This window comes from Dendrobates tinctorius, unplaced genomic scaffold (assembly GCF_039654945.1).
Source record: "Dendrobates tinctorius isolate UK_male_01 unplaced genomic scaffold, ASM3965494v1 ptg000256l, whole genome shotgun sequence".
NCBI lineage: Eukaryota > Metazoa > Chordata > Amphibia > Anura > Dendrobatidae > Dendrobates > Dendrobates tinctorius.
This window is the reverse complement of record NW_027361923.1, coordinates 5648955-5676114: the sequence shown is the minus strand read 5'-3', so window position 1 is coordinate 5676114 and position 27160 is coordinate 5648955. Positions and strand designations below refer to the sequence as shown.

Here is a 27160-nt window from a genome sequence, read left to right as displayed (position 1 = left end):
CATCAGGCTCTGGTGGGCGAATGATGGGAGACGAAGGTCAGGACCAGGAGCTGCCACCTGAACACGAGTCCTGTGTTAGGGGATAGGGTCCTGCCCATGGGATTCATGAGGATACGGGGTGGCAGTACACGCCGTACTCATAATCCCGATGTGGGAATACAGATGTAGCATATCTACTCTGTATCCCTCCATGGTTACCTGAAAAGGAATGACGCACATTGAGGTAGGCATGGGTCTGCGAGAGACCCCTATCCACCTCCTGCTGACACTAAGCAAAAACTGATTGTCCTACAGCCGGTCGGAGGGGTGTATACTGCGGAGGCGGAGTTAACATTTTTTTCATGCATAGTGTCAGCCTCCTAGTGACAGCAGCACACATCCACGGTTTCTGCGTCCCCCAATGAGACGAAAGAGAAAACAAACAGCATTAAAAAACAAACGGTGCAATTTTTTTAATGACACTCAATTGCAATAATTATTTTTATCCCAAAATACACGCATTTAAATAAAAAAATTACCCCTAAGTTGCTCATTTCCTGTAACCTCTTAATGATGCATCTAATCTTTTGGCTGTTTTTTCAGGAATTATAACTTTTTTTAATCTGGTCAATAATAACACCTTGTTTCATGCCTGAAAAATTATTTCTAATGTAAGGTCGTTCATTTAAACCACTGTGAAAATTGTAGAGTTTATTTTGCGCAACGCAGATATAGAAAAAATATATATATTTTGGCATTTTTCCCCATTTTTTAAGAAAAAGAAAAATCTATTACATGCTTCTGTTCTCATTATGACACAGGGCTGCAGTTTTTTGCTTTTTCTTTCCTGCAGAGCTTCGCTCCCGGCCACTCGTGGTACAAGCAACTTCAAGCACAGATCAATTCCTGTGCGCAGAGATCCACGCGAGATCTCCTATAATCAGTACCTGGTGATAGACCGAGACGTTATAAGATGGGAGAACCCCTTTAATAAAGCACAAACTCACCACTCCTATTCCTTCAAAGGCAAATATGGCCGTTCCAAAAAACAGCGAATATTTCTTCCAATTTGACGACAGAGGGAGCGTCCGAGGATCCGAAATATTCTGTGGAAGAAAACGGTTGGAAAGGTTAATCTCGATCGAAGAGATGTGGAGTCTACACAGATGAAACCCTCGTCCCAACCTCAAAATGACGGAGCTAGATCGCTACATGCCGTGGTTCAGTGATAGGTTTAGTAAGGAACTCGGTAAGAACCTCACTGAACAGAATGATGAGAAAGCTATCGATGGGAACACTGACCACGATGGATGCGCAGACCACGATGGGTGCGCCGACCACAATGGGTGCGCAGACCACGATGGGAGCGCCGACCACGATGGGAAGGCCGACCACTATGGGAAGGCCGACCACTATGGGAAGGCCGACCACTATGGGAAGGCCGACCACTATGGGAAGGCCGACCACTATGGGAAGGCCGACCACTATGGGAAGGCCGACCACTATGGGAAGGCCGACCACTATGGGAAGGCCGACCACTATGGGAAGGCCGACCACTATGGGAAGGCCGACCACTATGGGAAGGCCGACCACTATGGCAAGGCCGACCACTATGGCAAGGCCGACCACTATGGCAAGGCCGACCACTATGGGAAGGCCGACCAGGCCGACCACTATGGGAAGGCCGACCACTATGGGAAGGCCGACCACTATGGGAAGGCCGACCACTATGGGAAGGCCGACCACTATGGGAAGGCCGACCACTATGGGAACGCAGACCACTATGGGAACGCAGACCACTATGGGAACGCAGACCACTATGGGAACGCAGACCACTATGGGAACGCAGACCACTATGGGAACGCAGACCACTATGGGAAGGCCGACCACGATGGGAACGCAGGCACTTTCAGCAGCACAGTCAGAGATGTGTAAAACTTAAAATTATACCACAGCAACAACAAACAGGTAGGATATTTTTCATGATTCATTGTTCAATGGATGCAACCATCTAAGTTCAGTGGCCGAGTTCTATCAGAGAATCACAGAAAATAGAACAAATTGCGCCCATGGGATCTGTCGTAACGTAGATAGAGGTACATTATCTACGAGCGCAGTCCGAGGATAACACTGCGAGATCATAAAATGTGTTATTTCTAATGACTAATCATATACCTCATATTACAGAGAATGTGACGCAGAGCAGTTAGTGAGGCAACGTGACAAAGTATTAATGGATCACAGAGAGCAACCAACTACTAACAACTTCACATCCAACCATATATAGAGAAAGGGTTACATCCCATATTATACTCCAGAGCTGCACTCATTATTCATCGTGGGGAATCACTATATACAAAGTATAATACAGCATGTACAGTGAGTGAAGCTCTGGAGTATCAGGATCAGTACACGATCGGTAATGTAATGTATGTACACATTGACTGCACCAGCAGAATAGTGAGTGCAGCTCTGGGGTATAATACAAGAAGGAACTCAGGATCAGTAATGTATGTACACAGTGACTGCACCAGCAGAATAGTGAGTGCAGCTCTAGAGTATAATACAGGATGCAACTCAGGATCAGTAATGTAATGTATGTACACATTGACTGCACCAGCAGAATAGTGAGTGCAGCTCTGGGGTATAATACAGGATGTAACTCAGAATCAGTAATGTAATGTATGTACACAGTGACTGCATTAGCAGAATAGTGAGTGCAGCTCTGGAGTATAATACAAGATGTAACTCAGGATCAGTACAGGATCAGTAATGTAATGTATGTACACAGAGACTGCACCAGCAGAATAGTGAGTGCAGCTCTGGGGTATAACACAGGATGTAACTCAGGATCAGTACAGGATCAGTAATGTAATGTATGTACACGGTGACTGCACCGGCAGAATAGTGAGTGCAGCTCTGGAGTATAATACAGCAGGTAACTCAGGATCAGTAATGTAATGTATGTACACAGTGACTGCACCAGCAGAATAGTGAGTGCAGCTCTGGGGTAAATAATACAGGATGTAACTCCGGATCAGTACAGGATCAGTAATGTAATGTATGTACACGGTGACTGCATCGGCAGAATAGTGAGTGCAGCTCTGGAGTATAATACAGCAGGTAACTCAGGATCAGTAATGTAATGTATGTACACAGTGACTGCACCAGCAGAATAGTGAGTGCAGCTCTGGGGTATAACACAGGATGTACTGTAACTCAGGATCAGTACAGGATCAGTAATGTAATGTATGTACACAGTGACTGCACCAGCAGAATAGTGAGTGCAGCTCTGGGGTATAATACAGAATGTAACTCAGGATCAGTAATGTAATGTATGTACACAGTGACTGCACCAGCAGAATAGTGAGAGCAGCTCTGGGGTATATAATACAGGATGTAACTCAGGATCAGTAATGTAATGTATGCACACAGTGACTGCACCAGCAGAATAGTGAGTGCAGCTCTGGTGTATAATACAGGATGTAACTCAGGATCAGTAATGTAATGTATGTACAGAGTGACAGCACCAGCAGAATAGTGAGTGCAGCTCTGGAGTATAATACAGGATGTAACTCTGGATCAGTAATGTAATGTATGTACACAGTCACTGCACCAGCAGAATAGTGAGTGCAGCTCTGGAGTATAATACAGCAGGTAACTCAGGATCAGTAATGTAATGTATGTACACAGTGACTACACTTTTTATGTATATTATTTTATGTTACGATCTCTTCTTTTCGGAGTCATAAGTTTTGTCAGAACACACAGTTTTCACTCCATTAATGTTTAATGGTATAACATATTCGTTGCTTATATTGTTGTGTAGAACTCGGAAGATTTTGATTATGAATCAATACGGTTTCCCGGGTGCCGTTGGTGGTCACCTTTGGGGTTTTCTGAAAAATCCACTTATTTAAAAAGTGTCTGTTTTCTCCAGAAGAGGGTCATTAATGTAATAAGGTAGGAGCGTGTCACTTACCCGCATGACGTACTGATAGATTATCACCAGGCTGACTGCCATGGACACATTGGCTATGAAGGAGCACACCGACAAGCTCTTCAAGTCCCTTATAAACACTAATGGTATGATGAGGGGAAGGAAGAACAACATGTAGAGCCGAAGATCAAGGTCCCATCTCCCTGCCGATCCTGTGTACTGAGGAGAGTGCTCAAAGGAAGCTTCTAACACCTGCAAGGACAGAAGAGTCGCAGAGGTCAGACAAGGTTATTGTGGCCCTTTATGGGCTGTAAATATTTATTCTGAAACGAATTGGAAACTTAAACTATAATGGTGTCACTGATGGAAAACATGACAACTCTGCAGTGTCCCTACAGCCACCTACTAGATACAGTCAAGCACAAGTGCTGAATGAGGGTCTACAGCGGTGGTCTCCAAACACTGGGAAGGAGCCACAACCTAACTACATATGTATATATCCTCTTCAGAGAGGAAGAGGATGGGAACTCTCCTTACCGCATGACGTAGGTTAGGAAAATAAACCAGACGCTCCATTTTCAGACCCGTGTTTCGGGGTGTTTGCTCCTCGTCAGTGTAAAGCAGACAATCAGATTTGGCTTCCTCTCACAGGGGATTTAATGGGGAACGTTTCTCCTGGTGATGAGTGCAAATCTGGGGTAAGGAGACTGATGGACCATGCAATGCTCTTTTGGGAATTTAAATATTACCATTGCATGGCTTATCAGCCTCCTTACACTGGTTTGGCTTTTTCTACAAATATCCAGAGAAGCATTGTATAACCTATGAGTTTCCTTACACTGGGTTTCTCACTCTCCACCAGGAGAAATATTTCCCTCTAAACACCCATCAGAAGCCTCCAATCCAGCCAAGTCAGTCCACCTGCTTTGCACTGATGAGGAATATACATACCGAAACACGTGTCTGCAGGTGTAGTCTCTGGTTGGCTTCTTAAGCTAATTTAAGGGAGGAGGCTCATTAAAGGGATCAATATGGACATCTACGATTGCTACATTAGGGAACTTATCAGATTGAAGGCTAAAATATATATATATATATATATATATATATATATATATATATATATATATATATATATATATATATATATATGTTAACTTACCCCAGAAAAATTCCTCCAAAGTTACGGCCACAAGGTGTCTACCTTCTGTCTCACTTGCAGCCAAGACATTGAGATGGATTTTAGTTAGTGGGGGTGGGCCTTTACCTCTCAAGAGGAAGTGGTAGAAGGTCTTTAGCTCAAAGAAGTGGGGGTTGGCCTCTTTCTAGAGAAAGGGGGTGGTGGGCCTTTATCACTGGACAGGAAGTCGAGGTGGGCTTTTATCACTGGACAGGAAGTCGGGGTGGGCCTTTATCACTGGACAGGAGGTCGGGGCGGGCCTCTATCACTGGACAGGAAGTCGGGACGGGCCTTTATCACTGGACAGGAGGTCGGGGCGGGCCTCTATCACTGGACAGGAGGTCGGGGCGGGCCTTTATCAATGGACACGAAGTCGGGGTGGGCCTTTATCACTGGAAAGGTATAGAGTGGACAGGCTTTACTGCTGAAGAAAGAAGGAGTGGGCCTGCTCCTCTCTAAAGGAACAGGGAGCAGGCCTTTAACTTCATAGGAAGAGAGGTGCAGGTCTTTATTTCTTTACAGAAAGCAGGCTCAGGCTAGTAACTGGACAATGACAAAAGCATTGCATGCTGTGAAAGGAAGATCTTGCACCTATAGTGCAGGTAGAATGCTGATACTGTAGAACCTCCCACAAAGCATGACAATCGGGTCAGGTCCTAGAGATTTTACACTAGTATGTGCAGTTTTATATTTTTATGGTGAATGAGGGCAACAGGACCAGCTAAACTAACATTCACACCCAATATTTAGAAACCAACCATTGAAGCAGCCTTTTTATACGCCAATGAGTGCAAATACAGGAAAATGTGAAATAAAAACTGCATTATTACCACATAGACTACAGTTATAAAATGAAGGTACTTTGCACACAAATCTGTTCAAGTCACGTGTGCCCACCAGCCACAGCTAGGTAGCCTCTCACTGGAGGGGCCCTAACCATTTCTACCAGATATGGCTCTCCTGGGCCAATAGTCTACAAATTTAAGGGGCAGGTAGTATCTAATGCTAATGAAAAAACAGATTTGGACTAACAAGAGGAGCTCTATGCCAGAGGCATATCTGATAGAGATGTTTAGGGTCCCTCTAGACAGAGGTCGCCTTGTTGTGGCTGGTGGGCACACACGAGTTGGTAAATTGTGCATTATGTAAATTCATTTTAGTGCAGTCTATATGGAGGAAATGCAGCATACATTTCACATATTCAATGTTTGCTGTTGCAGTCTTTGCTACATATATAATCGTCAAAGCAGCTTGCACCTGTTCACACTTGTTTCATTCTCTTAAGCGGTGCTGGTCAGTTTTTTTATTTCACCCAACATTTGCACCTTAAGGTGGTTATACAATCAACCCCCGATGACGGATGTAAAGTCAAATAAATTGAATTTCAGTAATTACAAAGTGATGAACGGCGGTGACGCCAACGCCGGATACTCACTTGCTTCACGTTCTCAGCCAGGAAGACAAAGTAAACGCTGCAGAACCCCAACTGTGTGGCCACCAGAGAAAAATCTATCATATTCCTGTGAAGAAAAAAAACAACAACAAGAGATCAAGTGAGGACACAAATTAATAAAAACCACAACTTCAAAGCACAGAAGATTTATTTACCCGGCAGCCCGGGAGGCCTCCGCTATCGACATACACGGCATCTCCACATAACATCTGCTTGGAGCGTAGGGAGGTCGTCAGCGGTAAACACCTGCCTTTAGTCTTCTCGTATCGATCTTGTTTTATTATCATACTCTAGTCACATTAAAAGCTGCATTAAAAGTTTTATCTTTTTTCCCCTATACTGCAGCCAAAAGTTATCGGACAGTAAAGGGCAGGTCACCTGACGACCGGAAACTCAGCACAATACATGAAACGGACCCTACTAATGAGCCCAAGTGGGCCACCTTTAAATAAAAGAGGTTGCCCACTACTTTATTGCTGATGACCTATCCTTAGAATAAGGGTCTGACACTCGGCACGGCTCCCGCCGATCAGCTGTTATTGGTGTCGGTGGCCACCGGCAATAAATGCCCAATTCTGAGGCCGCTCAATCCTCAATCCACTGATCGGGGTCCTGGTTGGGTACAGCACAACCAAGGAGCTGGATATGCTGCGGTACCCAGCCGCGGCCACTATCAGAAGACAGAGGAGCAGCTCTGGAATTGGGAAAGTCCGGCCGGCGGGCACCGACTCCGAGAACAGCTGATCGGGGGGGCCGTGCAGGGTGTCGGATGCAGACCGATTAATGACACTGCTGACGGCGCCCGTCACTGGTTCTGGGTTCTGTGTCTGGCCTCCAAAGATTGTCAGTTTCACTATATACCGCTATACTGTAGCAAAGTGGTATGTAAAACAAGTGATTGCAGGTTGAAAGTCCCCTATGGGGACTAGAAAAAAAAAAGTGTGTAAAGTTATAAATGTTTTAAAAAATATATAAAAAAACAATGTGTGTATGCTTACATCGAGCTCTTTCCCCAATCACGAACCAACTAATAGAATAAGTAAAGAAATTCGGTCGCCGCAAAATCTGTACCATTAACATCTAAAATCAAAGTCTAAACACCTAAATCGCCGTTTTTCCTTCCCCTTCAAAGCACGCAATGCCAAGTGGACAAGATGCCCTGTGTGTCCCAAAACTGTTTCAATAAAAAAAAAAACTTTGTAAATTGCAGAGTCATGTTGTCATATTTTTTACCGCACAATAAACTTGTCAAAAACAACTCCCAGCCAAAAAAAATAAATAAAAAAAAAACTATACAGGAATTGTATTTTTTCCACCCGTTCAACTCACTACGAATTTTTTTTCTGTACATTCTGAAAGGTAAAATGAACATTAGCATTCAAAATTACAACTAGTTTTACACAACAGAATAAAAAATAAGCTCATCTACATGCAGGTCAATGAAAACTTGTAAAAAAAAAAAGAAAAAAAAGTTAAATGGGTATTCTTATCTCCTAGATCATATCTCAATATGTAGCAGGTGTCATAATAATAATAATAATAATAGTAGTAATAATAATAATAATAATAGCTAATAATTTACATTAGCAAATACCTCAAATTAGAAACGTAGTATGGTTCTTCTGATTAGCTATGCCGCTTACCTCACGAGCAGGGCATTGCAGTAGCTTAGGTATCCATGGTTACGACCACTAACAGCTAACTGTCACTATGATTGGCCATAACCATGGATACCTAAGCTACTGCAATGCCCTGCACATGGGGTAAGTGACATACATAATCAGAAGAACTATACTACATTTCTAATTAGAGGTATTTGCAAATATTATTACTACTACACCTACTACATATTGGGATAGGATTTTGGAGATGGTAATACCCCTTTTAAGGATCTTAACAGGAGAGGAAAAAAATGAACCAGCAAAAATGTAAAAAAAAAAAAAAAAAAAAGAAATTTTTGCATGATCAATTGAACATGTCGGACTTTACTAAGCAATCTGCACCCCATGAGAGTGCGGAATCAGAACTAAATCTCTCTCCTCTTACCTGGCAAACCCTAAACGCACCACGGCAATAATCCTATGCAGACAGCAGTAATTATGTACCATCGTCTACCTTTACAAATGCAATAGATGGAGACAAAAGGGCGCTGCAGTCAGGTAATACATGGGGGGTAAATGGTTAAAACATGAGCGACGCAGCCTTCCACAATCTGATACAGGGAATAAGACCAAGTATTGTCTGTAATGTCAGCCGGGTTTTTATCAGCGGGGAAGCTAATCAGAGAGGCGAGCCGCTCAGAGCTGGAGAAGGGAGATACGGTATCTGCTCCGCTACCTCCGCTCGTAATGAGGGATGTGCTCATGTACAGGGGAAAGAAAGAAAAAGTAATAAGTAAAATATCTAAGAAAACAAAAAGCGATAAAGTCGGAGGACGGCGCCGCAAGAAACGGAGCACGAGATAAACGAGTGATCACGAGAGGCGGGAAATCAATGGAAGCGAGCGGGAGCGTAATAAACTCATGGATCCCTAGCAGCTAAATGAGATGCAAACGTTTCGCTTTCTGTCCCGACGTAAATGCCGGAGGGAAATCTCCTGTAACTTAAGTGTTTTCGCAAATATTTTGAATTAAAAATAGCCATAAGATCTTTAAAAAAATAAATTAAAAATAAAATTACAAAAAAACATACTACCGTTTGGAGTATACAGCTCCGCTGCAGACCACGTGTCTTTGCAGTTACAGCACCTGATGTCCGGTGTCGGCCCGTTCCACATCTTCCCTCCCTTCTACTGTTCGTAGAATGTCACGGGGTAAAAGAACTTGAATGACGCCGGATCAGACTACGCAAAGTTTGTTTGTAGTCTGTAACCATGGAGACACGGAATTTTGCTTAAGAGCTCAGGAGACATACGTACAATCGCCTGCAAAACGGCTTTATTACATCAGAGGCAAAAGAGCAAAAAAAAAAAAAATGGTTGCGAAGTTAAAGACCGACTATTTAAAAGGTGTTTTTCAAGAATTAAAGGGGGTAAACGGGTATGTTACAAAACAGCAAGACGTGATAAAATAGTGGAAAAAAAACAATAATAATCCCCGGTGTAAACCCCCACAGATCCAGCAATGATGCCCTGCAACGGTGATTTGTCGTACATCCTCATGTCAGCTGCAGCCAATCACTGCACATAGGGCATGATACAGCTGATTGGCTGCAGCAATCATGGATATCACATCGTTATGGTAGAACAATAAACAGCGCCCGCTAGGACCATCGGGCGGCCATGCTGGAGGGACGGGGATCGACAGGCGAGTACTGGTCATATAGAAATTTTACCCTATGTTAGAATCAAGAAAATCCCAGTTAAATCTTATGGATCAGCTACCAGACGATAATGATCAAAGATTCGAGATCTGGGTCCCAGTCGATCAGCAGACTGAAGAAGTCACTGTGCCCAGGAGCTCAGACTCTAACTATTGTTTAGATATAGCTCCACCATATGGCCGTAACTGGTACGGCGGTTCTGTCCCGTTCAGAAATACAAAGCCGCTTCTCTGTGACTGAGCAGAGCAATTCACTCTGCCCAATCACTGTAGGAAAGTGGAGGAAAACTGAGACCAAAGCGGACAGACAGATGATACGAAAGGTAACAAAAAAGCCAAGTACAACTTCCAAAAGAGATCAGAAATGAACTCAAAGGTCAAGGTCCGTCAGTGTCAGTGCGCACCGTCAGTCGCCGTCTTGGCCAAAGTGGACATAATGGGAGACGACCGAGGAGGAAACCACAGCCCGGATAGGTTTGTTTTGCCGCAGACTTACTTTCCAGCCGTGGCGTGCTGCTGGAGGAATTTCACAGGTCCCACTTCCAAGGCGAGCCCGACTGTTTCACTGTAGCCTAAATTTGCTTTTTTGTACCTAAAATGACACGAGCAAATATAAATGTAATAAACAACCACATAAAATAGTGACGGGCAAGAGCTAAAAGACGTATCAGAGGGTAAAAGACAGATGAAAACTGGGAGTAATACATCAAGATAGGAATGTTAGACTTGTGACTACCTGGATCCTGGCCTTGTATCAGACGATGGGCCCAATTCATCCTTTTCATTTTTAAAGAATTATTCCCATCTCCAAGATCCTATCCCAATATGTAGTAGGTGTAATAATAATAATATTAGCAAATATCTCCAATTATAAATGTTGTATAGTTCTTCTGATGTGTCTCTTTTCTCCTGTGCAGGCATTGCAGGACCTTAGGTATCCTTGGTTACGACCACTAGCAACTAGCTAACTGTCACTATATCAGTCGTTAAAACCATGGATACCTAAGGTCCTGCACATGAGAAAAGAGACTTAGTGAATTAGAAGAACTATACTACATTTCTAATTGGAGGTATTTTCTAATATAATTATTACACCTACTACATATGATCTTGGAAAATGGGAATACCCCTTTAAGTCACTTTTCTTTTTTTTTCTTTTCGCATTTGTTGTCTTTTTTTGATCCAAATTCTTTAAAATGGAGCATGATTTTTTACCCAAAACGAAAAAAAAAAGTTCCGTAATTTTATATTCAACTATTTTAATGACTTTTTAGTGGAAAAAAAAAAAAAGTTGAAGTTGCATATTGCGCTAACATGTAACTAAATTTGCTCTAAACATTTCTGCCATACATGAAATTACAGCGGGGGAGGAGACTGAGGCTGATTTATGGAAAAACAAAGCGACTTTAATCACACGACACCTCTTACCTTTGGCATAAAAAATGGCTGCAGCGAACCAATATGTTCATACAATGAATGGAGACGATGCCAAAAAATAACAGGCTCAATGGTCCCAACTGTAAGGAGAAAAATGAAACAAGTCAATGTATATATGAGCAGTGGATATCAGTATCAACTTGGCTGTATGCAAAACCTACAGACTCCCTGCTGTTTGCAATTAGAAAGAAAAACTATTTTAAATCATTACCGTAGCTCCGTTGTCCTGTTGGAAGATCCAATACGGCCCGAGCTTCAGCTTCCCCACAGAAGACATGAAGTTTTCTCCTAGGATTTTCTGATTCTTAGTTGAATCCATCTTTTTCTCCCCACGCTGCAGGTTTCCAGCCCCAGTGGATCACCGAGCCACCACCATATTTCACTATAGATATCACCAAGCCACTGCAATGCTTCACTGTAGTCACAACCGAACCACCGCCACACTTCACTGTAGGCATCACCGAGCCACTACCATGCTTCACTAAAGGCATCACAGAACCAACATCACACTTCCCTGTAGGCATCGCAGCGCCCACCTCCATGCCTCACTGTAGGCATCACAAAGCCACAGTCATGCTTCAACTGTAGGCATTACAGAGCGACCGTCATGCTTCACTGTTGGCATTATGGAGCCACATCATGCTTCACTCTGTGTCTGTACTGTTACACACTTAACATTATGGCTAGTCCGAAAAATGAAGGCAACTGCTACCACCCACCTTTCGTGTCTACCTTTTTTCCTCATAGATTGTAAGCTTGCAAGCAGGGCCCTCATTCCTCTTGGTATCTGTTATGATCTATGTGATTATTGTTATGCTGTAATGTCTATCGTCTGTACAAGTCTCCTCTGAAATGTAAAGTGCTGTGGAATATGTCGGCGCTATAGAAATAAAATTATTATTATTATTATTATTATTCACTGTAGGCATCACGGAGTCAACATCATGCTTCACTGTAGGCATCACAGGGCAACCACCATGCTTCACTATAGGCATAACCGAGCCACCGTCATGCTTCACTGTAGGCATCAGCAAATCACCTCAATGTTTCACTATAGGCATCTATGAGCCACCGTCATGCTTCACTGTAGGCTTCACTGAGATCAAGCCACTGACATGCTTCACTGTAAGCATCAGCGAGCCACCATCATGCTTCACTGTAGGCATCACTGAGCCATCAACATGCGTCACCAAAACTGAGCCATGGTTCACTATAGGCAGCACCGAGATCAAGCCATCACCTATCTTCAGTACATGCATCAATGAGGCATCGTTAAACCTCTAGCAAGTCCAAGTATTTGATGAGTTCTCAAGCTCCTGATGCTTGAATCAATACGTGATTTACAAATCTCTGCCACTTTTCCTGACTACTAGTCTATGTTATTTAACCCCTGAAATAGAATCTCTCATAAGGCATTGTGTGGTGAATTTGTAGAATCCACTTGTCGCCTGAATTGTGCTCAGCTATTTGCATTTTTCTTGTATAATTGCAAACAGCAGAAAGGTTGTAAATTTGGCCAATAAATCAAATTTATAATGTGGGTAGCATGGAATGATAATCACAGTGCTGCTCCATTCAGGCTCTATGGAGTACAGGACCATAGACATTGAATAGAGTAACACTGCACATGCTCAACTGTAGCTTGGCTCAAAAGGAGAATCTAAACCCCCACCCCAATTATTGTGATTGGTGGGAGTCCTTTTGGTTATATCCCCACCAAACAGATACAACTAAAATATAACATTGCTTATCTGCAGCCACCACTAGGGGGAGCTCATTGCATACAGTGTTACTATTGAGTTCAGTGTATAAACAGTTTGCAGTAAGCTCCCTCTAGTGGTAGCTTCAGGGAATTAAAATACTATTGAATCTTTGTCTATTAAAAAAAATGGTACAGTGATAGCTATAAACATATATTAAGAAATACATGATGTATAAAGATTGCCTAAAAATTACAGAGCTAAAACGTGGATTTTCAATATATAGCATAGAGATATTTAGGCAAAAGCATTCGGAAAGTAACACCTGGAGGAATACTTAAATTCATTGTCAGGGTCACAATGAAAAATCAAGACAGAAGAAGCAGAGAATACAGATATAGAAAGGGATGAATAAGAGAACACAGGCTCTGTGCATGACAAAGGAGCAGTATTCTGCCGCTGATTGTCAGCTTTATTGCAGGGAGGGAAGGAGCAGACGGCTGAACGAGGACTCACCAAAATTCCTGCATTTTTCATAGCAAGAGGCAGCCCGAGAAGACCGGTCCCAATGTTCCCTTTTAAGACATGTATTAGGGTCTGAACGAACCTGCAAAGGAAAAGTCGGAAGGCAGCTGCCGTGACTCACCCCATATTCAGGGCCATTACTTATTTAAAGTCCGGGAGCAACAAGGAAAGTTTTACTTCCAGGTTCTATGGGAGTAAGGAAGAGAGGAGGCTAGAAATGACTTCTGTGACCCTAGGAGGATACAGGACCTTTTCTTCATGCTGTCACCCCTCCTATCAATCACCTCCTTCTACTGTCATCTTTTCCTTGTAAAAACTCCAATGACTTCAAGGTAACAAAGGAACTTTTCAAGTCATCATCCCTTTTACTAGTACATCCTGATACTGCCATCTCTCCTCTATACAAAATCGAGACCCCAGTGATGATACAGGAACTTTTCTTCATATTATCACCATTTTCACCAAGCAGAGTTCAGCCACACCACCAAACAGCTCTCAGAAAAGAAAAAAACACCCATTGGACCCCAAAGAAGGTCAGTAAGCTTAGCCAGTTGGCCAACATACTCCACCTCCATTAGCAGTCTCCCACCAGCAACCCACTTCTTCTTCTGTGGCCCACAGCTGGCACCAAACAGTACCACCCCCTCCTGTGGCCCACAGGCTGCATCCATCATACCACCTCCTCCAGTGGCCCACAGCTTCCATCCATCAGTACCACCTCCTCCAGTGGCCCACAGCCTCCCATCCATCAGCACCACCTCCTCCTGTGGCCCACAGCCTCCATCCACCAGCACCACATCCTCCTGTGGACCAAAGGCTCCATCCAGTAGCACCACCTCCTCCTGTAGCCCACAGCCTACATCCACCAGCAGCAGCACCTCCTCCTGTGGCAAACAGCCTCCATCCACCAGCACTACCTCCTCTTGTGGCCCACAGCCTCCATCCACCAGCACCACCTCCTGCTGTGGCCCACAGCCTCCATCCACCAGCACCACCTCCTCCTGTGGCCCACAGCCTCCATCCACCAGCACCACCTCCTCCTGTGGCCCACAGCCTCCATCCACCAGCACCACAGGCTCCATCCAATAGCACCACCTCCTCCAGTGGCCCACGGCCTCCATCCACCAGCACCACATCCTCCTGGGGCCCACAGCCTGCAGCCATACCCACAGCATCCTGGCCAATATTGTTGAAAAACAAAAACATCCTCCCCACCAACTTGGTAGCCAATGTATCAATTGCCAAGATGGAATGTGGGTCCGAACAAAGAAAACAAAGGCAGAGGAGCACTTTCCCATGAGGCTTTTGGTTCGGAGTTATATGTACAACAACTTTGTACCCCAGAATCCCACCATCAGGCTGGTGTTTTAGGTTCTCAAGTCCATTTTCTAACAGAAACTCTGACTGAAGGAGACTAAAGGGTGGGAACATCCCATGGTCTAATTAGCCCCTATGTGACCATTCCAGTGTCAGTATGGTGAACGGAGTTCACATGCCAGTGTTCAGCATGCCAAGTAGTTGCAGCAGAGCTAGAGTCATCTATGAACAAATAAATTATCTTCTCATCGGAAAGGTGAGGAAAATGGTTATTTTTTAAAACTATTTTACAGAGGACATGGGCATCGGAGGATTATTTTCACGTAAGAAACAGGTGAGGGATAAGGTTGTTTGTTATTTTAATTCTTTTAAATGGGACATGGGCTACAGTGGATGGGTCGTAAAGGGGAGTATAAGTTTGCTTTAAATTTTTAAATAAACAAACAATTGTGTCTTTATTTCAAATAATGGACTTTATTCATGGTGTGTTTTTTATTTACAACCCGACGATAGAGTTAGTAATGGAGGAGTCTCATAGACGCCACTCCATTACTAACCCCTGGGTTTAATGTCAGCTTCATATACTAAGCGGACATCAACCTCCTCAACTATTAACCCACTTGCTAACGCACCAGGGCATCTTATGGAAGCAACTTTTCAGGGGAGGCCCAGATCTGAGGTTTTTAGTCTGGGAGGGGGACAATATCCCTGGCCCGTTCCCAGCCTATTACTATCAGCCTGCTTCTGTCTGCCTAGCCTTTGCTGGTCATTAATTATAGAAGGACCCCATGTATTGTTTCTTTTTTTTGGGGGGGGGCTCGGAGGGTGGATTTTAATAACCAGTAAAGGCTGTGAGCTGATATTAATAGCCTAGGAAGCTCCACTGGTATTACCCCTCTTTCCTGGCTACAAATATCTCCACCCAGCAAAACTATCAGACACTGAAATTCAACATCTATTGGGGAAGAGTCAAAAAAGTAGATCTCCATAAGGATAAGGTAGTCTTAGCTAATCAGGAAGGTTTGGTGGACATTAATTAACTATGTATTGGAGCCTTAAAGGGGAATTCCGGTCAACAAAAATGATCACCTATCCTCCGGATCAGTGCTAATTGTTAAAACAGATTGGGGAACTGCTACAGGGATTCTTAACCTTCGATCACCAGAATGGACAATTTGTATCTTCCATTCTCCCCTGGTCACAAGTCTTCTCCTCTGGCCAGGACAAGATGAATGCAGCGGTTGGGTGCGCATGCATCCTGCAGCTCCATTAAGGAGGATCAGTCAATTGCCTTAAATATGCAACTTTTCTTATCTGGTGAAATTGCCACTGTTCTCCTGAATCTGGTGCTGGTTTTTTTTGGCACCTGCGCCTCACTGTTCCTGAGATATGGCCTCCTGCTTCCTGTATATAAATTTAGTCAAGTAGGCGTGGTCCTCAACTCTTCTCTGTGGGTGTCTTCATGAGGGCCACACCTAGTTGGTTAAAAAGACTTTTGTATGGGGAAAAGAGAGCCACATCTCAGAAACGGAGAGCAGCGCGAAGAAAAGAAAAACAGTGGCGAAGTCAGGAGAACAGTGGGGAATTCAGGAGAACAGTGGCATTTACATCAGGTGAAAAATAAAAAACATTATTGATGATCGAATGTGTTTGGATAAGGTGTTATCCGACCATCCTCGTGTGCTGGCTGTGTGTCTTCGGCATGCTTGAAAAATATGTTCAAGTCCCAGCGGTTGCATGTCTCGAGGCTGTTCAACAGCTGCAACACATGCAGGGACTGCCTGTTTGCTAGGCAATCCCCAACCGAGTAGAACATTTTACTCTTCTACTGGAAGGCTGAAATGGATACCGTTAAGTCACTATACATACGTCAGGCCGTCCTCGTTGCTTGGGCGGTAGTCTCGCCGAGAGGACCGATCTTCATCCGAGTTTTCATCACAACTTTCTTCATCTCCGATTAGAGGCTTCATTACTTCCATGTCTACAGAATGAATCACAGGTACAGGAGCAGTGATTGAGGAGAATGAAGTCCCACTCCTCACACACGTGAAACTACATCTCAGCCATTACAATATAGAAAAGCCTTACACTCTCTCCCTATTGACTGCACGGCCGATCATTAAGGTGGCAGAATTGGAAAAAACAATGGAGAAAGTTTTATCTGAGAATTCCATTCTAGATGTACAGGAAGGTTCCTATAGAAACAGATTAGTAAAATTAAGTTTATATAGGGGTCGGGGGGCTTTTCACGATTATGGAAGGATTCAATAAATTTTGGAGAAAAGTTTCTAAGTTTGGCTTTTATTGATCAGGCTAATGGGTTTGACACAGGGGGATGGAGATAATTGAAGGCTGTGATGAGTAGATCTGTTTTTGACCCAGCTTCTCTAAAATGGGTGCACATTTTGTACAATATTAAGACTAATCGCCACATCTCCTATAAATTCTCCCTGAGTAGAAGAACACATCAGAGGTGCCTCGCTTTTCCAACGTTGTTTGCTATGGTTATTGAGCCGCTGGCGGTTCAGGTCTGCTCCTCTCAGACTATTGCAGGTCTTACGTTTAAGAGCCGCAAGTAACATATAGCGGACAATACGCTCTTACTCTTGTAAGATCCAGAGACATCTTTAGATAATGTCCATACCGCTTTCAATTAATTTGGAAAGTAGGCAGTAGAGTTGGGCGGATCGATTTGCCGGATTCCAACTAGAAATATCTGTCCTCACTCAATACACTTGTAGTGAGAGATGTCGTGCACGTCTAGTAGGCACGTGACCAGATGTCTGCGAATCACATACTTGCAGTCACATGCCCACCTGCTCCCAGGCAAAGGACAATCCTGACAACGCACACTGTGCACTGCGAGGACTCACAAATGTGCGGTTACACAGAGTGACTGCAGATTTGAACCCAAAGTCTGAACAACCTCTTTAAGCAGCCAACCAGCTGCCAAGAAAATTGTCCCCCGTGATTGGGTCAGTGATTAACAGCCGCATTCAAATAGGTTCCATGTGCGGAATTTTGATTCTGCTACTTGATTGCACTTTTCACTTCCCTATTAAAAAAGACAATCGGGAAGATATGCAATAATTTTCCGTACAGAAATCTTCGGCAGCTCATGAATGGCTTTCCCCGTCCAGCATGGATGTACCATTCCCACCATTCTGAATGATTCCAATTGGCAACCAGGAAAATTCAGAAGGCAGCTCTGGATGTGAATAGAGTACAACTATCCGGTGCCGATTTTGCCCCCAAAATTCTGCAAACGTTGAACGTGGATTTTGTTGGGGCTTTTGGCACAGATTCACTTAAATGGCAAATCTTTTTAATTGCATGCTGTGGATCCAAAATCTGCACTGCTTGAAAATTTATTTGGAGGCATTTCTTAAAATACTTTGTGCAGTTGTATTTCACTGTGGATTTTCCATGCAAATGAATTAGAACTCAAAATCCACATTTCTCTTCTAGGTATTTCACGTAGCCAAAAGCTGTGAAATAACCGATCGGCACAGGATGAATGTCTGTAATCTTCTCACACATTCATTTCAATACTTCCTAATAAAAGATATTTGGAAAGAGTCACTAAGCTAAAGGTGCCAGAGCTCTGCGCTAACTTGTTCCAAAAACTGCCGTTCGTGCCTTACATCAGATAGATTTTGTGCTTTTGGACACTTTTTGACAGATCTGTATAAAGTTCATAGCAAAATAAAATACAACAAAAAAAAGATGATAAAATACTGAAACCAAAAAAAAAATAAAAAAATGGTGAAATCTTTTAGTGCACAATATTGGAAGAAAAAAAAGCTAGAGAAAGTGGCAAAATCTTTTGGTGCAAAATACTGCGTGGCAAGTTGACTCACTCGGCCTTTTAAAGAGGTAGACATAAGAACCGCTTCTATTTTAAGTATTGCTGGTTTATTGCATTCCTCAAAAACCATGTCAACAGAAAGCATAGATACAGCCGTTGTCCGGCACAAGGTAAAGCAAAAAGTAACAAGTCCATACAATAGTTCTGATTAGCCCACCTGGCTTAGGGTCCCATTACACTAAACGATGCACCAGCGATCCCGACAACAATATGACCTTGTCAGGATCGCTGGTGCCTCGCTACATGATCGCTGGTGAGCTGCCAAACAGGCAGATTTCACCAGCGATCAGGACCAGCGAGGACGCTGGTATCCAAGGTAAATATCGGGTAACTAAGCGCACGCGTCGCTTAGTTACCCGCTGTGTACCTTGGATACCTGCGTGCTCACGCTGGGAGTTGGTATCCAAGGTAAATATCGGGTAACTAAGAGTGCAGATCCGTTTTTTTCCCCCCATAGACTTACATTAGTGGCGGATCTTGACTGACGGTCGTCCGTCCCACCCGTTTTTTGACGGATCCGCCAAGATTTTAGCGTCTCCCGAGCGGATGAGACGGACCCTGCAACGTTTTTTTCCCACAATTTTAAGTGCGCATGCCCGGAAGCTTTACTTCAGAAAGCATTTTAACCCTGAAATGCCATTCCGGGAGCTGCGAAAAATCTCTCTCTCTCTCTCTCTCTCAGACTGCGGTTCCTTTAAAATGCAGGCTTCGGCAGATCCGTCAAAACAACGGTCCGGTGGCACCCATTAGTGTCTCAACGGTCACGGATCCGTTCTCCGCCTTTTTCACGGATTGCAACTGACAGAAAAAACGTAAGTGTGAGACAGGCCTTACAGCGCTGGGAGCTCGCTGATCATTGGTCTCCCACTGCCACGCGCAGCGATGCGTGCTGGCCAGCTGGAGACCAATGATCAAAAAATGGCCCAATCAGCTATACCCGGCGGCGGGGGGGCTGGATGCTGATTTGTGTCACACAGCGAGATCGCTGTTGCGTCACAAAAGCAGCGATCTCGTTGTGTGTGACGGGGCCTTTAGAGTCCAGCTTCTTAATCCTTATAGCAAAGGCACACGATCCAGGAGATCTGCACACCTCTATATACACAGGTCGTGGGTGAGACAAAACAGCTCAAAATTTACAAAGTGAACCACACCCAAGGGTGGAGATATGGTGAGCAGAGATGGGCGGACACCTGGATGCTCGTGTCCAGCCAAACAGTTAAAAAAAAGTTTGGGTTCGGGTACCACATCAGTACCCGGACCCCATTCAAATGAATTCACATGACAGCACGGCAAACACCGCTTCTGATCTGCGCTAAAATTATTACCGTCGGTCAGACAGCAATGGTTCCGACGCTGTCAAATGATAGCGTGAGCCCGCAGCTGTGACCGGAGACAACAATTTTACCTCCAGTCACTGGTGTGGGTTGATGGGACTACTGCTCCCATCATCGGACGCCTGCTGCCGCTAAAAACAGCGAGACCAGGAGCGGCTGATGGGTGTATTCATCAGCCGGCACTGTAAATAATTTAAAAAAAATTAAAAACCCGGCGTGGATATTTTTGATCACCAGCCAGGCAAAACACAGCTGGGGGCTGCAACCCTCAACTGTCAGCTTAAGCAAGGCTAATTTTTAAGAACAGAGGAGTCCCCAAGCCGTATTTTTTAACTATTTAAATAAAATAATTTTTTTTTTAAATGGCGTGGGGTCCCCCCCCCATCACCTCAGTTCAGGGGCCCGGCCGGTAAAGCAAGACCAAAAAAAGAGACTACTTAACACAAAGTGCAAGTCACTCCCTGACGAAGCAACGTGTGAAATGCGCGTGCAAGTGTGAGGTGGCGGCGCCTGCATGCACAGTATGAATTCAGGTCAGTAGTTCACTGAACTCTTTACTTTGATGATTAACTCACTTTTAAGATGAAATTTGCACTGTGCACTTTGCTTTTTTCACTGATCATGATGTTTTATTTCTGATGCCTATGCAATGGACTATATGCAATATGAGCTTCTGGACTGATGGGTGCAGCAGACTTAAAATGAATATTATGCACATCTGCACTGCACTTTAAATTAAATATTATCACTATTTATGCTCTGCTTCCCCATATTCCTGATACATCATATTTTTGGGATTATAACCCTTCATATTTCCTACTATGTATGCTGACCCGTTTCCTCTAGTTTTTATTATGTGTTTTTTTTATCGTTATGTTTTTAAAAGAAATTCTTGTTGGTGTCTATAAAATTAAATCAAATTGAGTATTATTTGTAATTTTAATTATTCTGAGAGTTTTTCTTTCTAAAGTAGTCTCTTTTTGGTCTTGGATTTTATGGTGTCTACTTAAATTAATATATATGATTTAGGGTATTGATTCTCTCCTTTCTTTTGGAATAAGCATATTCTGGCTGGTAAAGCAGCCTCAGTGACCAGCGGTAACCTCGATGACATCACCGCTGCTCACTGACGCTGCGCTCGCAGCAGCTAAGTCACCAGACATGGATTACTGCGTGGGACAGAACGATGGACAGGTAATGGATAGTGTTTTTTATTTTTGTTTCATTACAGGAGAAGAGGGATTCCACTTATTATTTTTAAATAAAACATGGAAAAGTGTGTATTGTTTCATTTCAAATAAAAGACTTTATTCTGGCTTTGTCTTTAACCCCTTTATCCCCGAGGGTGGTTTGCACGTTAATGACCGGGCCAATTTTTACAATTCTGACCACTGTCACTTTATGAGGTAATAACTCTGGAACGCTTCCATGGATCCCGGTGATTCTGACAATGTTTTCTCGTGACATTTTGTACTTCATGTTAGTGGTAAAATTTCATTCATATAACTTGCGTTTATTTGTGAAAAAAATGGAAATTTGGCAAAAATTTTGAAAATGTTGCAATTTTCCAACTTTGAATTTTTATGCCCTTAAATCACAGAGATATGGCACACAAAAGACTTAATAAATAACATTTCCCATATGTTTACTTTACATCAGCACAATTTTGGAACCAAAATTTTTTTTTGTTAGGATGTTATAAGGGTTAAAAGTTGACCAGCGATTTCTCATTTTTGCAACACCATTTTATTTTTACGGACCACATCACATTTGAAGTCACTTTGAGGGATCTATATGATAGAAAATACCCAAAAGTGACACCATTCTAAAAACTGCACCCCTTAAGGTGCTCAAAACCACATTCAAGAAGTTTATTAACCCTTCAGGTGCTTCACAGTAATTTTTTGAATGTTTAAAAAAAAAAAAAAAAATGAACATTTAACTTTTTTTCACAAAAAAATTACTTCAGGTCCAATTTTTTTATTTTACCAAGGGTAACAGGAGAAATTGGACTGCAAGAGTTATTGTGCAATTTGTCCTGAGTACGCTGATACCTGATATGTGGGGGGAACCACTGTTTCGGTGCATTGCAGAGCTCAGAAGGGAAGGAGCGCCGTTTGACTTTTTCAATGCAAAATTGTCTGGAATTCAGATCGGACGTTTGGCGAGCCCCTGATGTACCTAAACAGTGGAAACCCCCCACAAGTGACCCCATTTTGGAAACTAAACCCCCCCCAAGGAACTTATCTAGATGTGTGGTGAGAACTTTGAACCCCCAAGGGCTTCACAGAAGTTTATAACGTACAGCCGTACAATTAAAAAATCATATTTTTTTCAACAAAAATGATCTTTTCACCCTCAATTTTTTTTCCAAGGGTAACAGGACCCCAAAAGTTATTGTGCAATTTTTCATGAGTACGCTGATATCCCATATGTGGGGGTAAACCACTATTTGGGCGCATGGCATAGCTCGGAAGGGAAGCAGCGCCATTTGACTTTTTTGGCTGGAATTGGGATTGGACGCCATGCCGCGTTTAGAAAGCCCCTGATGTGCTTAAACAGTGGAGACCTCCCACAAATGACACCATTTTGGAAACTAGACCCACCAAGGAACTTATCTAGATGTGTGGTGAGCACTTTGAACCCCCCAGTGCTTAACAGAAGTTTATAACGCCTGGGCGTGAAAATAAAAAAATCATTTTTTCCACAAACATGATCTTTTAGTCTCCAATTTTTTTTATTTTCCCAAGGGTAACAGGAGAAATTGGACCCCAAAAGTTGTTGTCCAATTTGTCCTGAGTATGCTGATACCCCATATGTGGGAGAAAACTACTGTATGGGCACACGTCGGGGCTTGGAAGGGAAATAGTGACGATTTGGAATGCAGACTTTGATGGAATGGTCTGCGGGTGTCATGTTGCCTTTGGAGAGCCCCTGATGTACCTAAACAGTGGAAACCCCCCACAAGTGACCCCATTTTCGAAACTAGACCCCCTAACTTATCTAGATGTGTTCTGAGCACTTTGAACCCCCAAGTGCTTCACAGAAGTTTATTTTTTCCACAAAAATGATATTTTTGCCCCCAATTTTTTATTTTCCTAAGGGTAACAGGAGAAATTAGACCCCAAAAGTTGTTTTGCAATTTGTCCTGAGTAGGCAATACCCCATATGTGGGGGTAAAACACTGTTTGGGTGCATGGCAGAGCTTGGAAGGGAAGGAGCACCGTTTGACTTTTTCAACGCAGAATTGGCTGGAATTGAGATCAGATGCCATGTTGCGTTGGGAGAGCACCTGATGTGCCCAAACGGTGGAAACCCCCCAATTCTAACTCCAACCCTAACCCCAACACACCCCTAACCCTAATCTCAGCCCTAACCCTAATGGGAAAATGGAAGTAAATACATTTTTTTAATTTTATTATTTTTCCCTTACCAATGGGGTGATAAAGGGTGGTTTGATTTACTATTTATAGCGGGTTTTCATCACCACATTTTGAGAGCTATAATTTTTCCATATTTTGACCCACCAAGTCATGTGAGGTCTAATTTTTTGCGGGACGAGTTGATGTTTTTATTGGTACCATTTTCGGGCACGTGACATTTTTTGATCGCTTTTTATTCCGATTTTTGGGACGCAGAATGAACAAAAACCAGCATTTCATGAAATTCTTTTGGGGGGTGCGTTTACACCGTTCCGCGTGCGGTAAAATTGATAAAGCGGTTTTATTCTTTGGGTCAGTACGATTACAGTGATACCTCATTTATGTCTTTTTTATGTTTTGGCACCTTTATGCAATGAAAACAATTTTATATAAAAAATAATTATTTTTGCATCGCTTTATTCTGCGAGCTATAACTTTTTTATTTTTCCGCTGATGATGCTGTATGGCGGCTCGTTTTTTGCGGGACAAGATTATTTATATCCGTCTTTTTAATAGCGCGTTATTGCACTTTTTGTTCGGCGGCATGATGATAAAGCTTTATTTTTAGGTTTGTTTTTTATTTTTTAAGGGGTTCGCTAAGGGGGTTAACTAATGGGACAGTTTTATAGGGCGGGTCGTTACGGACGCGGCGATACTATTTCCAAAAAATGAATTAGGGATTTTTTTTTATTTTTTTTTTAATTTAGCGATTTTTTTATAAATTATTTTTACACTTTTTTTTAAAACTTTATTACAATGTCCCAGGGGGGACATAACTGTCATGTGAGCCATCTGTCACAGGTATTGAAGCAGACTTCCTCTTGCCTGCGCTTTGCAGGCACTGAGGAAGCCAGCTCTCTGAAGGCCCCCGCCGCCATTTTGGATCCGGGGACCTGCAGGGAAGGAGGCCCCCGCAGCAGCGCTGCACATTGCGCTGCTGTGGGGGTCTCAGGGAAGCACGGAGGGAGCCCCTGCCGATGCTTCACTAATCCCCCGGTACACTGCGATCGTGTTTGATCTCAGTGTGCCAGGGGTTAACGTGTCGGGGCAGTCCGTGAACGCCCCTGATACAGTGCCGGGTGTCGCTGTGATAATCAGCTGACAAGCGGGCCGCGATCAGCGGCGCTCACCATGTGGGCGCCGCTGATCGCTATGACGTACTATCCCCTCCCAGGTAATTAAGTCCCAGGGCACATGGACAGGATAGTATGTCATATGGCAGAAAGGGGTTAAGACACTTATCCATTACTAATCCTATAGTTATATGGTAAATATAGTCACTTCTCCCTTATTAATTTGTGGGCTGGATGTCACATGACAATACAAAAGGTGACATTAATCCCACAAATATGATCCTCACTTGCCACCGCTACAGAGCAAGTGGGAAGAGTCGGGCAAAGCACCTAATAGATGCGCCTTTTATGGGCGGCTGCGCGCTGCTATTTTTAGGCTGGGGGGAGGAACCAATATCCATGGCCCCTTACCAGCCTGAGAATACCAGCCCCCAGCTGTCTTTAGCAAGGCTGGTCGTCAAAAATGGGGGGAACCTCATGCCATTATTTTAAATTACTTATTTAAATAGTTAAAAATATGGCGTGGGGACCCCTCTATTCGTGATAACCAACCTTGCTGAACCTGACAGCTGTGAGTTCTGCCTAGCTGGTTATCAAAAATACAATGGTATCCACGTCGGGTATTTACCGTGTATACTTGAGTATAAGCCAACCCATGTATAAGCCGACTCCCCTAAATTTGCCACAAAAAAATTGGGAACACTTATTGACTCGTGTATAAGCCTAGGGTGGAAAATTCAGCAGCAGCTACTGGTAAATTTCAAAAATAAAAATAGATACCAATAAAAGTAAAATTAATTGAGACATCAGTAGGTTAAATGCTTTTGAATATCCATATTGAATCAGGAGCCCCATATAATGCTCCATACAGTTCATGATGGCCCCATAAGATGCTCCATACAAAATACACCCAATATAATGCTGCACAAAGGTTAATAACGGCCCCATAAGATGCTCCATAGAATAATATGCCCCATATGCTGCCCCATAAAGATTATGGCCCCATAAGATATTCCATAGAATATGCCCCATAATATGCCCCATAAAATGCTCTATAGATTATGCCCCCATATGCTGCCCCATAAGATGCTCCATATATTATGCCCCATATGCTGCCCCATAGAATATGCCCCCATAAAATACTCCATAGATTATGCCCCCATATGCTGCTCCATAGATTATGCCCCATAAGATGCTCCATAGGTTATGTCCCCCATAAGATGCTCCACAGATTATGCCCCCATAAGATGTTCCATTGGTTATGCCCCCATAAGATGCACCATAGATTATGCCCCCATATGCTGCTCCATAATTATGCCCCCATAAAATGTTCCATAGAATTTGCCCCATGTGCTGCCGCTGCAAATAAAAAAAAAATGACACTCACCTCTCGTCGCTGGGGGCCCGGTGCCGGTGTCCTGAGCAGGCAGGGACAGGTGCCGATGTCACCGCTTGCTCAGGACCCCGGCACTGGCGATATTTACCAATCCCCGCTCCATGGCTGCGCGTCGCTGTCCTCTCTTCCAAGTCTTCTGTCAGTGACGTCCCGGCGGAGGGCGCGGTGCGCACTAACTACGCCACGGCGCCCTCTGACCTGAACATCACAGACAGAGGACGCTGAGGAGAGGACAGAGCAGCGCGCAGCCATGGACAGTTGAATATTGCATATACTTACCCCCTCCCGGCGCGGTCTCTGCAGCCCCACTTTTCCCGGTCTCAGGCTCCTTCCTTCAGCCTTTAATGAGCGGTACCACGTGACCGCTGAAGGAAGGAGCCTGAGACTGGGAGGACCGCACCGGGGGGGGTCAGTATGACCTGAAACCCCCACTCCCCCTCCCCCGCCGACCCCCTGGTATATGACTCGCGTATAAGCTGAGGGGGACTTTCAGCCCAAAAAAATGGGTTGAAAATCTCGGCTTATACGCGAGTATATACGGTATTTTTTTAATTATTTACAGCGCCGGCTGATAAATACTTCCATCCCCCGCTCCTGCTGTTATTAGTGGCAGCAGTCGTAGGCTGATGGCAGCAGTAGTGCCATCAGTCGACGCCAGTGAGCAGAGGTAAATTTTATACATCCGATCACAGCTGAGCGCTCACGCTGTCATATTAGAAGCAGTGTTTGTTTCGGTGTCATGCATATGACAGCGGGGCAAACACTGGATGTTCGGGGAGGCCGAACTCAAACAGTAACATGGACTATTTTGTGAAGTCCGTGTTCGGGGCCTGTGCCCGAACAGTAGGTGTTTGTTATGGACACCGAACTTTACTGTTCGGGTTCGTCCATCTCTAACGGTGAGCATCCTCCTCTCCCAACTCATGCTTTTAATCAATCTGTCATGGCTGATTAACCCCTCTCGGCACTTAGTGTGCTGGATCATTCTCCTATATGTACTAAAGCATTACTTCAAATTTATCTTCCAACCACTAGGGGTCCGACAGCCAATTTACAAAAGTGGCAAAAATAGAAAAAGGTCTAACGCAATGTAGTAAGATTTACTAAATCTATTGCGCAGCGTACACTAGTGTCATAAATTTGGCACAGTTACTGCGGTCACGGTCAAATTGTAAGACCATTGGAATAAATCTCCTTCGTGAAAGAGAGACCGCCG

The 27160-nt window shown here is 43.7% G+C and overlaps 1 protein-coding gene across 5 annotated transcripts in view; it reads right to left on the bottom strand.

The window, feature by feature from the left end:
• Positions 1 to 27160, bottom strand: part of SLC36A4 (solute carrier family 36 member 4) — a 231134-nt gene that overhangs the window by 179795 nt on the left and 24179 nt on the right. For all 5 annotated transcript variants that reach the window (XR_012226505.1, XR_012226504.1, XR_012226506.1 and 2 more), the window contains exons 2-8: positions 16721 to 16832; positions 13526 to 13616; positions 11301 to 11389; positions 10369 to 10464; positions 6535 to 6619; positions 3962 to 4171; positions 987 to 1085 (exon numbers count right to left, since the gene is read on the bottom strand). Coding sequence is in view for 2 of the 5 variants with exons in the window: in XM_073558390.1 (XP_073414491.1) it covers positions 987 to 1085; positions 3962 to 4171; positions 6535 to 6619; positions 10369 to 10464; positions 11301 to 11389; positions 13526 to 13616; positions 16721 to 16832 (782 nt within the window). In the remaining 3 variants the exon portion in view is untranslated. The remainder of the gene's footprint in view (positions 1 to 986; positions 1086 to 3961; positions 4172 to 6534; positions 6620 to 10368; positions 10465 to 11300; positions 11390 to 13525; positions 13617 to 16720; positions 16833 to 27160) is intronic.